The sequence below is a fragment of the Panthera tigris genome, assembly GCF_018350195.1.
Source record: "Panthera tigris isolate Pti1 chromosome D4 unlocalized genomic scaffold, P.tigris_Pti1_mat1.1 chrD4_random_Un_scaffold_73, whole genome shotgun sequence".
NCBI lineage: Eukaryota > Metazoa > Chordata > Mammalia > Carnivora > Felidae > Panthera > Panthera tigris.
Genome location: NW_024962174.1, coordinates 8761 through 26570, shown reverse-complemented (window position 1 = coordinate 26570; position 17810 = coordinate 8761). Strand labels below are relative to the sequence as shown.

The 17810-nt window shown below is 62.4% G+C and overlaps 1 protein-coding gene across 1 annotated transcript; it reads left to right on the top strand.

Annotated features, from left to right (window-relative positions):
* The first annotated feature begins 15571 nt into the window (after positions 1-15571).
* Positions 15572-17206, top strand: LOC122236267. Its single transcript, XM_042977133.1, has 3 exons — positions 15572-15765; positions 16197-16446; positions 16760-17206. The coding sequence occupies exons 1-3, from the start codon at positions 15628-15630 to the stop codon at positions 17059-17061; spliced, it is 690 nt and encodes a 229-aa protein (XP_042833067.1). The 5' UTR covers positions 15572-15627; the 3' UTR covers positions 17062-17206.
* The last annotated feature ends 604 nt before the right edge of the window (positions 17207-17810 follow it).

Here is a 17810-nt window from a genome sequence, read left to right as displayed (position 1 = left end):
TTTTAACATTTATTTTTGAGACAGAGACAGAGCATGAACGGGGGAGGGTCAGAGAGAGGGAGACACAGAATCTGAAACAGGCTCCAGGCTCTGAGCTGTCAGCACAGAGCCCGATGCAGGACTCAAACTCACGGACCTGAGCCGAAGTCGGCCGCTTAACCGACTGAGCCACCCAGGCACCCCAATCCATTGTGATTTCAATATCAAAGGAGAAAAAGTCTATTTCAGATGACCACAAAGTACGAAAATGAATCTGTCCCATATGAAAATTAGGTGCAGACCCAAAGTATCTCTGGCGAGATTCCACTTGAAGGAAACCTCCAGAGTAGGTAACGGAACACGAAGAGAAAGCAGACTGGGGGTTCCCAGGGGCTGGCGGGGGCACGAATGGGGAGTGAGGTTTCCGGGTACACAGTGACCCTTGGGGACCGAGATATTCTGCAACAAAATTCTGTGGCGTGGTTCACAGCGTTGTGAGCGTACCCAGTGCTCAGGAATTGCACAATGTAAAATAAATAAAATTTTTATTGAAGATTAATGTGCATTTTCAATGAACAAATAAAGTAACAGCTAAAAAGTAGAAGAAAAAAAGGATAAAGGAGAAGAGGAAGAGACATTCTGGTGGGGGGTTGGGGTTGGGGATTGGAACAACAAATAGAAATAAAAGAAAAACCCCGTGTAGGCCTTCAGGCCTTTCATTCGTGGCCGGCATCCATGCGGGAGCAAGGGCGGGGGCAGGGGCGGGGAGAAGGGCAGTGGCAGGAACAGTGGAACCAGGAGAAGCAGGAGCAGAAGCAGGACCCGGCTGACTCTGCTCAGGTGCCCGCTGTCCCCGCACAGGTCCCAGGTCACCTGCTGGCTCTCCGGCCCCTGCAGGAGTCGCCCCAGACTCCACCCCTGCCTGCAGAGACGCCGAGGACCCGGATGCCCTTGGGTCGGGCTCTGGAGCCGCACCGGCTTCTGCTCCTGCCCCGGACTCTTGAGAAGGAAACAGAGTGATGGTTGCAGCGGCTCCAAGGCCTCAGGGTGAGAGGAGGGATGGTCCCCCACCCACCCAGCGCCGGCCTCTCCAGGGGCCTTTGCAGAGACACAACTCACCCCAGAGCCTCCCCGAGAAGCCGCGGCCAGGAACCCACACCAGGACCTCTGCCCCCCTGCAGGCCGCAGCCCGGGCTCTCAGTCTCTGCTCCTGGCCCCACACCAGCCCCCGGGGGCTCCTCCCTGGGTGGCCCAGCACCGCCCGGGCCCCCTGAACACACATCTCCCACCCCAGCCTTCTCACCCTCGGGCTCTGGCTCCGGGGGCTCCGGGGGCTCCGGGGACTCCGGGTCCTCGTCCCAGGACCGGTGAACCAGGACCCTGTGGAGGGGCCAGGGCGGTGAAGGAGGCCTTCCCAGGCCAACTCCAGGCCCTGCTTCCCGAGACCTCCGTGCGGCCACTCTCTCCCTGGGTCCAGGGTGGCCTTCCTGGGCGATGGGGCACACACACAACTCTGTAGGACAGGTGAATCGGGATTCGGACAGTCGCCGCCTGATTTCATCGGTTGATTTCTGTAAAGACAGTGACCCGCAGATGGCCCAGAGACATCTACAGCCCCGGCCGGCCATCCTCAGTGTCCTTCCGCCCTCTCCACCTGTGGCTCCCAGATCGGACACAGACCTGAATGTGCACAGACCTGCCCCTGGGACACAGTGACATCCACCAGCAAGGCTCAGGATGAACCTTGGGGACAAGAGGGCCACCCCAGCACACCCTGTCCCTGCCTTCCAGCCTTGACCCGCTGTGAGCATGACCCGCCCACCAGGCATCTGACCCCTTCATCAGCCTGCACCTGCTCAGGTGGGCCTTCCACACACGACCCCTCCTTACACACAGACACACACACACACACACACACACAAACACGGGGGGGGGGGACATGGGGCCACACAGGTCAGATCAGAGCGGTGTCGGGCTGGACCGGCTGTCTCTGGGTCTCCTGCGTTACCTTTGGGTCCCTGCGAGCTAGAGACCTGAGGCGTCCAGTGCACGACCTGATCCACTGTCTCCAGGATCGGGAAGCATCATGGCCTCGGGCTCCCCTGAGCCGGCAGCCGCGGGACACGGGCACACAACAGGAGAACATGTTCGTCAGGCGAAGGTGTCCCAACGAATGAGCCCAGTCGGGCGCTGTCTCCAGAACATGGGTGCCTGGTGACCCGGGTTCCGAGTTCTGTTGGGCTCTGTTACCAGGGAGGTGAGGTCACTTCCTGGGGCCCCCTTACCCGGCTTCCTGCTCCTACAAGAGCCCCTCCCAGGCTGCAAAGGGCTCCCCTCCACCCCATGCCCTGTCCCTACAGTGACACCAACACAGCCCAGACACGTCCCCGCGAGGCCTGGAGCGGCCGGTGCCACGGCTTTGGGGCCACAGAGCTGGGTTGAGACCTGGGTTTTCCTCCTGACCAGTGCTGGGACCCTGCACAGACCCCGGGCCTCCTGGGGCCCCCCGGTCTCCCCATCTGCACAGTGGGGTCCTTGTGGCATCTACTTGTAGGGGCGCCATCAGGGAGCCACCTGTAGACACGTCCCGTGCCTGCTATCCCATGAGGCTCGTGGGCACACGTGGCCGTGGAAGGATGAGGAAGGGGTGGGCCTGGCACGGAACACACTCACGCGGGCCTGGGTCCTCTCTGGGTCCAGGCACAGCCACCCCTCCTGCCTGGGTCCCGGGCCCGGGGGAAGGTGGAGGTGAGCTCGTTCAGACCCTGGACCCACCGGACACGCACGCCAGGGGCCCCATTGCATTTGGGTTCTGGTCCCAGCGCCTGGTCTGGGCCTACGTGCTGGGCGGTCCCCACTGTGGCTCCCAGCCTTCCCGATTCCTGGTCCCACATCCCTCTGTTACCCCCTCCCCTCCCGGGTGGACGGCCCGTGTGACCGGGTTCTAAGGGCTAGAACATGATGACCAGGTGTCATTTCCTGGCCGATTCATGGAATTTCTGGTTTCCTCTCTCGTGGGTCCATTCTCTGTCTCTGCCTCGGACTCTGTCTCTCTCTGTGTGTCTCGCAGGAGCAGAGCCTTTGGGCTCCAGGGTCCAGGTGACAACCCTCAGAAGCCTACCTTGTGGCCCGTGTCCCTCCCCCGTCCCGGTGCTCAGCTCACTAATGAGGTCTTCTCACCCCAGCCAGGGCACTGCCTGGGGAACCACTTCCTAATGAGGATCCGAGGCTCCAACAAGAAGGGTCTTGACCTCGGTCCCCACACCAGGGTCCGCTGCTCGGCCACGTGCTGCCCACCCAGGTCCTCGGTCCTCCAAGCCCCCAGGCTGCCCTCCGCTCAGAAGGACCTTGAGGGAGTAGGAAGCGTTTTCCCAGGAGGGGAGAACAGAGGACCAGGGATGAAGATCCCAGGACACAGACTCATCTATGAGCCTGTGGGACCCTTGAGACACTGTCTACGCAGCCCAGTTTCAGAAGAGGATGCTGAGTCCTTCTGGGCCATAGCCCGTCCACACTTCCTAGCTCCAGGAGCCCAGCGAGGTGGACACAGGACCCCAGACCCCATCTTCCCGTAGTTCCTGTCAATCCCCCCGGACACTTGGTCATCCTGGATGTGGCCCCCGGCCTCCAGGGGCCTCTTGCCACCCTCTGACTTCCCCCAGGGCTGCAGCCAGGCACAGGCTGGACCTCTGTCCAACGTCCTGCCAGAAAGACAAGGCAGAAGGAGGAAAGGAGAAAGGCAAGGGGCGGACCGACTTCTCCCTGCCCTGAGTCGGCCTCCACTGCTGCCTCCAGGACCCTGGCCCAGCCATGCCCCAGGGTCCATGCACCTGGACCCTGGGGTGGAGTCTGCGGTCCAGGCCAGCTGGGTGGGGTGGGTGTAGTCACTGGCCATCGTGTCCCCAGATGTCCAACCCACCTGGCCTCGCACCCTGAGGCCTGCCTGGATGGGGAGGGCATGGTTCTGGGGCTCAGGAAGGTTGGGGTTCCAGAGTAGTTGACGGACGTGGGAACATGGGGGACCAGCCAGGTGGGGAGCGATTGGATTCATGCACGTCAGCGTCATCTCTGGATCATCCACAGGTGCTGAGTGCTGGTCCCTGGGCACACCTGGCCAGGACACAGACCCGGCTGGCCCTGGAGAGGGAGGCCTGTGTACCCGGGGCACCTCCCCTCCACCTACCCCTGGGGGCGAGCCTGGGCCAAGCCCACGCTGATGCACTTCGCCGTCTGACCCTCAGGGACAGGGGGGACACTGAGGTCAGGAGAGGCAAGGACTGACCTAGGACAAGTGAGGTGTGCAGGGTCCAAGGAGCAGTGCTAGTCTCCAGTCCTAGGCCAGCCTCTACCCCCCAGCTGCCTGGCTGCAACCCTGGGCTGCCGGGGGGCCACCTCCAGGTGACCAAGTGTCCGGGGGGATTGACAGGAACTAGGGGAGGACGGGGTCTGGGGTCCTGTGTCCACCTCGCTGGGCTCCTGGAGCTAGGAAGTGTGGACGGGCTACAGCTCAGAAGGACTCAGCTTCCTGTTCTGTAAACTGGGCAGTGTAGACAGTGTCCCAAGTGCCCCACAGGCTCATAGACGACTCTGTGTCCTGGGATCTTCATATCTGGTCCTCTGTTCTCCCCTCTTGGGAAAACGCTTCCTACTCCCTCAAGGTCCTTCTGAGCGGAGGGCAGCCTGGGGGCTTGGAGGACCGAGGACCTGGGTGGGCAGCACGTGGCCGAGCAGCGGACCCTGGTGTGGGGACCGAGGTCAAGACCCTTCTTGTTGGAGCCTCGGATCCTCATTAGGAAGTGGTTCCCCAGGCAGTGCCCTGGCTGGGGTGAGAAGGCCTCATTAGTGAGCTGAGCACCGGGACGGGGGAGGGACACGGGCCACAAGGTAGGCTTCTGAGGGTTGTCACCTGGACCCTGGAGCCCACAGGCCCTGCTCCCACGAGACACACAGACAGACAGAGTCCGAGGCAGAGAAAGAGAATGGACCCAGGAGAGAGGAAACCAGAAATTCCATGCATCGGCCCAGAAATGACACCCAGTCATCATATTCTAGCCCTAAGAACCCGGTCACACGGGCCGTCTACCCGGGAGGGGAGGGGGTAACAGAGGGATGTGGGACCAGGAATCGGGAAGGCTGGGAGCCACAGTGGGGACCGCCCAGCACGTAGGCCCAGACCAGGCGCTGGGACCAGAACCCAAATGCAATGGGGCCCCTGGCGTGCGTGTCCGGTGGGTCCAGGGTCTGAACGAGTTCACCTCCACCTTCCGCGGGGCCTGGGACCCAGGCAGGAGGGGTGGCTGTGCCTGGACCCGGAGAGGACCCAGGCCCGCGTGAGTGTGTTCCGTGCCAGGCCCACCCCTTCCTCATCCTTCCACGGCCACGTGTGCCCACGAGCCTCTTGGGATAACAGGCACGGGACGTGTCTACAGGTGTCTCCCTGATGGCGCCCCTACAAGTAGATGCCACAAGGACCCCACTGTGCAGACGGGGAGACCGGGGGGCCCCAGGAGGCCCGGGGTCTGTGCAGGGTCCCAGCACTGGTCAGGAGGAAAACCCAGGTCTCAACCCAGCTCTGTGGCCCCAAAGCCTTGGCACCGGCCGCTCCAGGCCTCGCGCGGATGTGTCTGGGCTGTGTTGGTGTCACTGTAGGGACAGGGCATGGGGTGGAGGGGAGCCCTTTGCAGCCTGGGAGGGGCTCTTGTAGGAGCAGGAAGCCGGGTAAGGGGGCCCCAGGAAGTGACCTCACCTCCCTGGTCACAGAGCCCAATTGAACTCAGAGCCCGGGTCACCAGGCACCCATGTTCTGGAGACAGCGCCGGACTGGGCTCATTCGTTGGGACACCTACGCCTGACGAACATGTTCTCCTGTTGTGTGCCCGTGTCCCGCAGCTGCCGGCTCAGGGGAGCCCGTGGCTGCGACGCTTCCCGACCCTGGAGACAGTGGGTCAGGTCGTGCACAGGACGCCTCAGGTCTCTAGCTCGCAGGGACCCAAAGGTAACACAGGGAGACCCAGAGACAGCCAGTGCAGCCCGACACCGCTCTGATCTGACCTGTGCAGCCCTACATCCCCTCCTCTGTGTGTGTGTGTGTGTGTGTTTGTGTGTGTCTGTGTGGAAGGAGGGGTCGTGTGTGGAGGGCCCACCTGAGCAGGTGCAGGCTGATGAAGGGGTCAGATGCCTGGTGGGTGGGTCAGGCTCACATCCCCGTCAAGGCTGGAATGGAGGGACAGGGTGTGCTGGGGTGGCCCTCTTGTCCCCAAGGTTCATCCCGAGCCCTGCTGGTGGATGTCACTGTGTCCCAGGGGCAGGTCTGTGCACACTCAGGTCTGTGTCCAATCTGGGAGCCGCAGGGGGAGAGGGTGGAAGGACACTGAGGATGGCCGGGCAGGCTGTGATGTCTCCGGGCCGTCCGCGGGTCACTGTCTTTACAGAAATCAACCGATTAAATCGGGAAACGTCTGGCGGAATCCCATTACACCTGCCCTACAGAGTTGTGCGTGTGCCCCGTCGCCCAGAAGGGCCACCCTGGACCCAGGGAGAGAGTGGCCGCACGGAGGTCTTGGGAAGCAGGGCCTGGAGATCGCCTGGGAAGGCCTCCTTCAGCGCCCCAGCTCCGCCGTAAGGTCCTCGTTCACCGGTCCTGGGACCAGTACTTGGAGCCCCCGGAGCCAGATCCCGAGGGTGAGAAGGCGGGGGGTGGGCGATGGGGGTGCACGGGGCCCAGGCGGTGCTGGGCCACCCAGGGAGGAGCCCCCGGGGCCTGGTGTGGGGCCAGGAGCAGAGACTGAGAGCCCTGGACTGCGGACTGCAGGGGGCAGAGGTCCTGGTGTGGGTTCCTGGCCACGGCTTCTCGGGGAGGCTCTGGGGTGAGTTGTGTCTCTGCAAAGGCCCCTGGAGAGGCCGGCGCTGGGTGGGGAGGGGACCTTCCCTCCTCTCACCCTGAGGCCTCAGAGCCGCTGCAACCATCACTCTGTTTCCTTCTCAAGAGTCCGGGGCAGGAGCAGAAGCCGGTGTGGCTCCAGAGCCCGACCCAAGGGCATCGGGGTCCTCGGCGTGTCTGCAAGCAGGGGTGGAGTCTGGGGCGACTCCTGCAGGGGCCGGAGAGCCAGCAGGTGACCCGGGACCTGTGCGGGGACAGCGGGCACGTTTATTTATTTTTGAGACAGAGAGAGACAGAGCATGAACAGGGGAGGGGCAGAGAGAGAGGGAGACACAGAATCGGAAGCAGGCTCCAGGCTCTGGGCCATCAGCCCAGAGCCCGACGCGGGGCTCGAACTCACGGACCGCGAGATCGTGACCTGGCTGAAGTCGGACGCTTAACCGACTGAGCCACCCAGGTGCCCCTCACCAAGGTTTTTAGCCATCGTACACACTCACACACACACACACACACACACACACACACACATAGAGCGAAGGGTGGGGGCCCTGGAGGACCCGCACACGTATGTCTGCGGCACCTCCCGCCGCCCCTGTGCTTTTGTGGGTTTGCTCTGGTTCCCTCGGACCCTCCTCCCGGCTCCCTTGAAGGCGTCAGGTCTCTGCCCGAGTCCCTGCGTCACCCACCCACCTCTACTCTTAGGAAGACGTGCAAATGCACACCCTGCATTTCCTCCCATCTTCCTCTCGCCTCCCAGACTTGGGTCGTTAGATTTGGGAGTCGAGAACACCCCTTGTGTCTTCCCTCACCTGTCCTAACACCCAGCGCTTCCCAGGCCATCCCCGAGGCTGTCCTCGGGCTGGATTCGTCTCCTGGGAGGTGGGGGTCAAGGGACAGAGGGCAGACGGTGCCGGTGGGGGCAGGAGAGGGCCGTGGCCCACAGGCCGAGTGCCGGCTTGTCTGCCAGGGCCCCCGGGGCTGTGTGAGCCCCGCCCGGCTCTCCTCTTTCTTGCCGGGAGGCATCCTTGTCCTGAACGGGCACCAGGGAACCTGAGTGAAGAGACCACCTTGCTTTGAGACGAGGGGCGGAGTGGCAAGGGCTGCAGAGGACGTTGGCCTTGGATGGGGAAAGCGAGGCCGGCCACGCACTGCTGTCCCGTTCAGGTCCCTCTGCCACCCAAGTGCACCTGCAGCCGGAGGGGCTGGTTCCCGGCAGGCTGGCAGCGTCCCCCTGGAGCCCCCGTTCCCTCCTCTCTGCCTGAGGACTCTCTCGCAGAGACGGGAGCCCGTCCCACCTGTCTCTGGGGACCTCTGCTTCCTCACGTGTCACCTGGGCTGCCGGTCCCCAGACCAGAAAACTGCCCGTCTGAATGGACCACCACTGCCTCCCTCGGGTCTCACTTGCCCGAGTCCCTCCCCGGGACGCCCCACATCTCTGACGCCTGCTCCCATGGGGGTCGCCTCCCCTTGGACTGGGACGGGTCTGGCTTCCATCCCGGGGAAAGCACTGGCTTTGGCGCATTATTTGGCCCAGAGGCCTGTGAACCGTTCTGGCCCTGGGTCGTGAGGGATGCTCTCCCCTCTGTGGTGTGACCGTCCAGCCTTCCGCATCTCCCGGTTTCTGTTTGGGCCACGGGAGGACCAGCCGTGTCCTCTCTCGTGTCAGGCTGTGGTGTCACGGCATAAACAGGGGTCTCCACCCTGAGACCGTGCCCATTGTCACCGAAGGGGCCTCTTTTAACCCACCTAATCTTTAATCCCTTGTGATTTCAAGGTCAAAGGAGAAAACGTCTATTTGAAACGACCACAAAGTACGAAAATGAATCTGTCCCATATGAAAAGTCGGTGCGGACCCAAAGTATCTCTGGTGAGATTCCACTTGAAGGAAACCTCCAGAGTAGGTAACGGAACACGGAGAGAAAGCAGACTGGGGGTTCCCAGGGGCTGGCGGGGGCACGAATGGGGAATGAGGGCTCCGGGTACACGGTGACCCTTGGGGACCGAATTATTCTGCAACAATATTCTGTGGCGTGGTTCACAGAATCGTGAGCATGCCCAGCGCTCAGGAATTGCACAACGTAAAATAAATAAAATTTTTATTGAAGATTACTGTGGATTTTAAACAAACCATGAGCAAATAAAGTAACAGCTACAAAGTAGCTGAAGAGAAAGGATAAGGGAGAAGAGGAAGAGTCATTCTGGTGGGGGGGCGGAGACTGGGATTGGAGCAAGAATTAGAAATACAATAAACACCCTTTGTAGGCCTTCAGGCCCTTGATTTGTGGCCGGAATCCATGCGGGAACAAGGGCGGTGGCAGGAACCATGTCGGGAGCAGAAGCAGGACCCAGCTGACTCTGCTCAGGTGCCCGCTGTCCCCGCACAGGTCCCAGGTCACCTGCTGGCTCTCCGGCCCCTGCAGGAGTCGCCCCAGACTCCACCCCTGCCTGCAGAGACGCCGAGGACCCCGATGCCGTTGGGCCGGGCTCTGGAGCCACACCGGCTTCTGCTCCTGCCCCGGACTCTTGAGAAGGAAACAGAGTGATGGTTGCAGCGGCTCCAAGGCCTCAGGGTGAGAGGAGGGAAGGTCCCCCCGCCCCCCACCCACCCAGCGCCGGCCTCTCCAGGGGCCTTTGCAGACACACAACTCACCCCAGAGCCTCCCCGAGAAGCCGCGGCCAGGAACCCACACCAGGACCTCTGCCCCCCTGCAGGTCGCAGCCCGGGCTCTCAGTCTCTGCTCCTGGCCCCACACCAGCCCCCGGGGGCTCCTCCCTGGTGCCCCAGCACCGCCCGGACCCCGTGAACACACATCTCCCACCCCCAGCCTTCTCACCCTCGGGCTCTGGCTCCGGGGGCTCCGGGTCCTGATCCCACGACCGGTGAACCAGGACCCTGTGGAGGGGCCAGGGCGGTGAAGGAGGCCTTCCCAGGCCAACTCTAGGCCCTGCTTCCAGAGACCTCCGTGCGGCCACTCTCTCCCTGGGTCCAGGGTGGCCCTCCTGGGCGACGGGGCACATGCACAACTCTGTAGGGCGGGTGAATCGGGATTCCGCCAATCGTTTCCCGATTTCATCGGTTGATTTCTGTAAAGACAGTGACCCGCGGACGACCCGGAGACATCACAGCCCTGCCCAGTCATCCTCACAGTCCTTCCACCCTCTCCACCTGTGGCTCCCAGATGGGACACAGACCTGAATGTGCACAGACCTGCCCCTGGGACACAGTGACATCCACCAGCAAGGCTCAGGATGAACCTCGAAGACAAGAGGACCACCCCAGCACACCCTGTCCCTCCCATCCAGCCTTGACGGGGATGTGAGCCTGACCCGCCCACCAGGCATCTGACCCCTTCATCAGTCTGCCCCTGCTCAGGTGGGCCTTCCACACACCACCCCTCCTTCCACACAGACACACACACACACACACACACACACACACACACACGGGGGGACATGGGGCTGCACAGGTCAGATCAGAGCACTGTTGGGATGGACTGGCTGTCTCTGGGTCTCCCTGTGTTACCTTTGGGTCCCTGCGAGGTAGAGACCTGAGGCGTCCTGTGCACGACCTGACCCACTGTCTCAAGGGACGGGAAGCATCGCGGCCTCGGGCTCCCCTGAGCCGGCAGCCGGGGGACACAGGCACACAACAGGAGAACATGTTCGTCAAGCGAAGGTGTCCCAACTAATGAGCCTAGTCGGGCGCTGTCTCCAGAACGTGGGTGCCTGGTGACCCGGGTTCCGAGTTCTGTTGGGCTCTGTTACCAGGGAGGTGAGGTCACTTCCTGGGGCTCCCTTACCCGGCTTCCTCCTCCCACAAGAGCCCCTCCCAGGCTGCAAAGGGCTCCCCTCCACCCCATGCCCTGTCCCTACAGTGACACCAACACAGCCCAGACACGTCCCCGCAAGGCCTGGTGCAGCTGGGGCCGCGGCTTTGGGGCCACAGAGCTGGGTTGAGACCTGGGTTTTCCTCCTGACCAGTGCTGGGGCCCTGCACAGACCCCGTGCCTCCTAGGGCCCCCCGGTCTCCCCGTCTGCACAGTGGGGTCCTTGTGGCATCTACTTGTAGGGGCGCCATCAGGGAGCCACCTGTAGACACGTCCCGTGCCTGCTATCCCATGAGGCTCGTGGGCACACGTGGCCGTGGAAGGATGAGCAAGGGGTGGGCCTGGCACGGAACACAGGAGAGGTCCGAGTGGAGTCTCCTTGAGGTCATGGCCTCCTGCTCAGCCCAGACCCTGGTGTGTGCCGACCCCTAGGGCACCTGGACCCCAGCTTCTGGCCGGGCTCGGGGACGGAGACCAGGCAGTGTATTCAGAGCCACGGCATCCTAGATGTGGAGGGAGCTCTCGGGCTTGGTATTTGCCCCCAGGCAAGCGTGGATTCCCAGGCACCGGCCTGGGAGGATGATGTTGCCTCAGTCTCCTCCTCTGTAGAGCAGAGCAGGTCGCCGCCTCCTCCCGGGGCTGGATTCCCCGGCAGGTCCAGAGATGGTCTCCTGTCAGAGGCGTTGTTCAAGTGAGGTCCGTACCCGGAGAGGTCTCGGAGAGGGGACCAAGGGACGTGCCCCTGCCAGCTCGGCGGATGCTCTCGTCCAAGCTGCTGATCGTCACGTCCAGGCCGGCACCGGTGATGCGGTGTCGCCCGCCGGCTGGGGGACAGGGGCAGTGAGGAGTTGTGCTTGCGGACCCTGAGAGACAGAGTTCGTGAGGGCCCAAGGCTGCCCCGGGGCGTGTGGCGGCTGAGGCTGAGCTGAAGCCCGATGTCCCTGGGAAGGACCGGGAGGACAGCCCGGGCCCTGGGGTCTCTGGGGGGAACTGGGAGGACAGCCCGGGCCCTGGGGTCTCTGGCGGGGACTGGGAGGACAGCCCGGGCCCTGGGATCTCTGGGGGGGGGGACTGGGAGGACAGCACGGGCCCTGGGGTCTCTGGGGGGGACTGGGAGGACAGTCCAGGCCCTGGGGTCTCTGGGAAGGACAGGGCTCCAAATTGAGACTCACAAGCTGCCGAAGCAAGTTCCTGCCGAGTTTTCTGTGAAACCTCCTTTCAGTGTATATGGTGAATTCGGGGGCTCACACATTCAAGTGTAGACTCACTGTTTACAGCCAGTATAACCCGCTGACCCCCTACCATCGCCAGGGAAACAGTCACGGGGAAGAGCTCTCTGGGCTGGGGGAGCGCTCCTCCCGTTTCTCCTGGCCTGGGGGGACCCCAGAGAACGTCTCCATTGTTCTCTTTCCCTCCAAGGGAGGAGCTGCCCCGAGCACCCCTGCACCCTGGGTGTCCCCGCCCCCCGGGTCCCCACTGCTGAGAAAGAGGCCACAGTGACCTGTGTCCGGAGTCTGGTCGGCCACCGCTCCTGCGGCCATGCCAGGCCCTGGTGGCTGGATGGAAAGGCTGGATGGCTTTGGGGGCGGGGCCTCACTGGCGTCCCCTCTCCCCTTCCCCACTGCGGTCTGCGAGCCGGGCCCTGTACGGGTGCTCCATCCATCACCGGTACCTGCCTTGTTCCTGCCATGGGAGTGATCGCCCTGCATCACCCATTTCACAGAGCAGGAGAGTGAGGCCCAGAGAAGGGAGGCAGGTGTTTCTGGGCACAGGGCTGGTCAGCAGAGCGCTGGAATACCACCTCCAGAGCCCCTGCCGGCCCGGCAGGGACCCCCTGAGCCGAGGGCGAGCCTTCCCCTTCTGCCTGGCCACTCATTCTTCCCAGACCTTGACGGTGACCTGTTCCTTTTGGCCACAGATATTGCTGGCCGAGCAGGAGGGAGTCCAGCTGGTAGGACAGGTGTAGCTACAGGGCACAGGGACACCTGTGAGCTACCAGGAGCCACATTGTGGACTCTGTCCCCGAGCCTGCCCGGCAGCTGGGGTCCAGGTGCCCTAGGGATCAGCACACACTTGGGTCTGTGCTGAGCAGGAGGCCATGACCTCAAGGAGCCTCTACTCGGCCCTCTCCTGGCTCCTGCCCGGTCTCACCTGTCCTCCCTGAGGGGCTCCAGGGCCCGGATCCAGGCCCCTGATGGCTGCTCGGGCTCCAGCCGCGAAAGATGTAGAGCCTCTGGAGCCACGGAGTTCTTGGGGCTGGAGGGAGAGCCGGCCACCGACGGGGCCTCGGCTGGGAAGGATGCGGGCCTCGTGGGATGAAGAGGGGGCCGGGACCCGGTCCCGGGGTCACGGCTCATGTATACAAAGGGCTGAAATCACTGAGTGCCCGGGGGATGGCCAGTTACAGTAGCCCCCTGACACTTGGTCATCCTGGAGGTGGCCCCCGGCCTCCCCGGGCAGCTTGCCACCCTCTGACTGCTCACGGGGCTGCAGCCAGGCACAGGCTGGACCCGTGTCCAACGTCCTGCCAGGAAGACAAGGCGGAAGGAGGAAAGGAGAAGGGCAAGGGGCAGACCGACTTCTCCCTGCCCTGAGTCAGCCTCCACTGCTGCCTCCAGGAGCCCTGGCCCAGCCATGCCCCAGGGTCCATGCACCTGGACCCTGGGGAGGAGTCTGCGGTCCAGGCCAGCTGGGTGAGGTGGGTGTAGTCACTGGCCATCGTGTCCCCAGATGTCCAACCCACCTTGCCTCGCACCCTGAGGCCTGCCTGGCAGGGGCGGGCATGGTTCTGGGGCCGAGGAGAGGTTTGGTTCCCAGAGCAGTTGGTGGAGGTGGGAATATGGGGGACCAGCCAGGTGGGGAGCGGTTGGACTCATGCACATCACCGGACCGTCTGGATCATCTACAGGTGCTGGGTGCAGGTCCCTGGGCACACCTGGCCACCCCACGACCCAGCCGGCCCTGGGGAGGGAGGCCTGCATACCCGGGGCACCTCCCCTCCACCTACCCCTGGGGCAAGCCTGGGCCGTGGCCACACTGATGCACTTCCCCGTCTGACCCCCAGGGACAGAGGGACCCTGAGAAGAGGCAAGGACTGGCCCAGGACAAGACAGGTGTGCAGGGTCCAAGGCGCAGGGCTGGTCTCCAGTCCTAGGCCAGCCTCTACCCCCACATGGGGTTCCCCCTGGGAATGAGAGCCCCTGATGTTCGGGGGTCCCTATCCACCCCGTCCCTGTGAGGCTGTGACCTCTGGGCGTCTCCAGAAACGCGTGCACACACACACACACACACACACACACACACACACACACATTCTGACTGTCCAACTGGAGATCAGAGGGGAGTCCACACTGGGAGGGGTTGGGTAACACGGGAGAAAGAAAAGAAAGGCTGGAGGCAGTGGGGCCATGGGGCAGGGACATCAGGATTCCTGGCAATAGCCCGGGACCCACCACATAGGGAGGGCAGATGTGCCGGCTGAGGGTCACAAGGTCCCCAAGGTGTCCAGGAGGATTGGCAAGAACTAGGGAAGACGGGGTCTGGGGTCCTGTGTGTACCATGCTGGGCCCCTGGAGCTAGGAAGTGTGGACGGGGCTACAGCACAGAAGGACTCAGCTTCCTCCTCCTAAACTGGGCTGTGTAGACAGTGTCCCAAGGGTCCCACAGGCTCATAGATGAGTCTGTGTCCTAAGATCTTCATCCTTGGCCCTCTGTTCTCCCCTCCTGGGAAAATGCTTCCTACTCCCTCAGGGTCCTTCTGAGCAGAGGGCAGCCTGGGGGCTTGGAAGACAGAGGACCTGGGTATGCAGCACGTGGCCGAGCATGGACCCTGGTGTGGGGACCGAGGTCAAGACCCTCCTTGTTGGAGCCTTGGGTCCTCATTAGGAAGTGGTTCCACAGGCAGTGCCCCGGCTGGGGCGAGGAGGCCTCATGAGGGAGCTGAGCACCGGGTCGGGGGAGGGACACGGGCCACAAGGGAGGCTTCTGAGGGTTGTGACCTGGACCCTGGAGCCCACAGGCCCTGCTCCTGCGAGACACAAAGAGAGACACAGAGTCCGAGGCAGAGACAGAGAATGACCCAGGAGAGAGGAAACCAGAAATTCCATGAATCGGCCCAGAAATGAAACCCAGTCATCATATTCTAGCCCTTAGAACCCGGTCACATGGGCCGTCCACCCGGGAGGGGAGGGGGTGACAGAGGCACTTGGGACCAGGAACCGGGAAGGCGGGGAGCCACAGTGGGGACCGCCCAGCTCATAGGCCCAGACCAGGCAATGGGACCCGAGCCCAGATGTAATGGAGCCCCGGGCGTGCATGTCTGGTGGGCACAGGGTCTGAACGAGTTCACCTCCACCTTCCCCCGGGCCCGGGACCCATGCAGGAGGGGTGGCTGTGCCTGGACCCGGAGAGGACCCAGGCCCGCATGTGTGTGTTCCGTGCCAGGCCCACCCCTTCCTCATCCTTCCACGGCCACGTGTGCCCACGAGCCTCATGGGATAGCAGGCACGGGACGTGTCTACAGGTGGCTCCCTGATGGCGCCCCTACAAGTAGATGCCACAAGGACCCCAGTGTGCAGATGGGTGACCAGGGGCCCCGGGAGGTACAGTGCAGGGTCCTAGCACTGGTCAGGAGGAAAACCCAGGTCTGAACCCTGCTCTTTGGCCAAAAATCACGGCACCGGCTGCACAAGGCCTTGCAGGGATGTGTCTGGGCTGTGTTGGTGTCCCTGTAGGGACAGGGCATGGGGTGGAGGGGAGCCCTTTGCAGCCTGGGAGGGGCTCTTGTAGGAGCAGGAAGCCGGGTAAGGGGACCCCAGGAAGTGACCTCACCTCCCTGGTCACAGAGCCCAATTGAACTCACAACCCGGGTCACCAGGCACCCACGTTCTGGAGACAGCGCCCGACTGGGCTCATTCGTTGGGACACCTTCGCCTGACGAACATGTTCTCCTGTTGTGTGCCCTTGTCCCGCAGCTGCCGGCTCAGGGGAGCCCGCGGCCGCGACCCTTCCCGACCCTGGAGACAGTGGGTCAGGTCGTACACAGGACGCCTCAGGTCTCTAGCTCGTAGGGACCCAAAGGTAACACAGGGAGACCCAGAGACAGCCGGTCCAGCCCGATACCGCTCTGATCTGACTTGTGGGGCCCTAGGTCCCCTCCCGTTTGTGTGTGTGTGTGTGTGTGTGTGTGCGTGGAAGGAGGGGTCGTGTGTGGAGGGCCCACCTGAGCAGGTGCAGGCTGATGAAGGGGTCAGATGCCTGGTGGGCGGGTCATGCTCACACCCCAGGTCAAGGCTGGCTAGGAGGGACAGGGTGTGCTGGGGTGGCCCTCTTGTCCCCGATGTTCATCCCAAGCCCTGTACGTGGATGTCACTGTGCTCCGGGTGCAGATCTGTGCACACTCAGGTCTGTGTCCAATCTGAGAGCTGCAGGGGGAGAGGGCAGAAGGACACTGAGTTGGCCAGGCAGGGCTGTGATGTCTCCGGGCTGTCTGCGGGTCACTGTCTTTACAGAAATCAACCGATGACATCGGGAAACGATTGGTGGAATCCCGATACACCTGCCCTACAGAGTTGTGTGTGTGCCCCATCGCCCGGGAGGGCCACCCTGGACCCGTGGAGAGAGTGACTGCACTGAGGTTTTGGGAAGCAGGGCCTGGAGTTGGCCTGGGAAGGCCTCCTTCCGCGCCCCGGCTCCGCTGTAAGGTCCTCGTTCACCTGTCCTGGGACCAGTACTTTGAGTCCCCGGAGTCAGAGCCTGAGGGTGAGAAGGCTGGGGGTGGGCGATGGGGGTGCACGGGGCCCAGGCGGTGCTGGGCCACCCAGGGAGGAGCCCCCGGGGGCTGGTGTGGGGCCAGGAGCAGAGACTGAGAGCCCCAGCTGCAGACTGCAGGGGGGCAGAGGTCCTGGTGTGGGTTCCTGGCCGCGGCTTCTCGGGGCGGCTCTGGGTTGAGTTGTGTGTCTGCAAAGGCCCCTGGAGAGGCCGGCGCTGGGTGGGTGGGTGGCGGGGGGAACTTCCTTCCTCTCACCCTGAGGCCTTGGAGCCGCCGCAACCATCACTCTGCTTCCTTCTCAAGAGTCCGGGGCAGGAGCAGAAGCCGGTGTGGCTCCAGAGCCCGGCCCAACGGCATCGGGGTCCTCGGCGTCTCTGCAGGCAGGGGTGGAGTCTGGGGCGACTCCTGCAGGGGCCGGAGAGCCAGCAGGTGACCTGGGACCTGTGCGGGGACAGCGGGCACCTGAGCAGTCAGCTGGGTCCTGCTTCTGCTGGTTCCACTGTTCCCGCTTCTGCTCCCAACACTGTTCCTGCCATCGCCCTTCTCCCCGCCCCTGCCACTGTCCTTGCTCCCACATGGATGTTGGCCAAAAATCAAGGGATTGAAGACCTATACAGGGTGCTTTTTTTATTTTATTTTATTTTTTGTTTATTATATTTTATTTCAAATTTATTCTCCAATCCCTGACCCCGATCCCCACCAAAATGTCTCTTCCTCTTCTCCCTTATCCTTTTTCTCTTCTACTTTTTAGCTGTTATTTGTTCATTAGTTATAATTTATATTAATCTTCAATAAAAATTTTGTTTATTTTACGTTGTGCAATTCCTGAGCACTGGGTACGCTCACGATGCTGTGAACCACGCCACAGAATTTTGTTGCAGAATATCTCGGTCCCCAAGGGTCACCGTGTACCCGGAGCCCTCATTCCCCATTCGTGCCCCCGCCAGCCCTGGGAACCCCCAGTCTGCTTTCTCTCCGTGTTTCGTTACCTACTCTGGAGGTTTCCTTCAAGTGGAATCTCGCCAGAGATACCTGTGGGTCTGCACCGACTTTTCATATGGGACAGATTCATTTTCGTACTTGTGGTCATTTGAAATAGACTTTTTCTCCTTTGACCTTGAAATCACAATGGATTAAAGATTAGGTGGGTTAAAAGAGGCCCCTTCGGTGACAATGGGCACGGTCTCAGGGTGGAGACCCCTGTTGTGCCGTGACACCACAGCCTGACACACGAGAGAACATGGCCGGTCCTCCCGTAGCCCAAACAGAAACTGGGAGATGCAGAAGGCTGGACGGTCACACCGCAGGGGGGAGAGCATCCCTCAAGTCCCAGGGCCTGAATGGTTCACGGGCC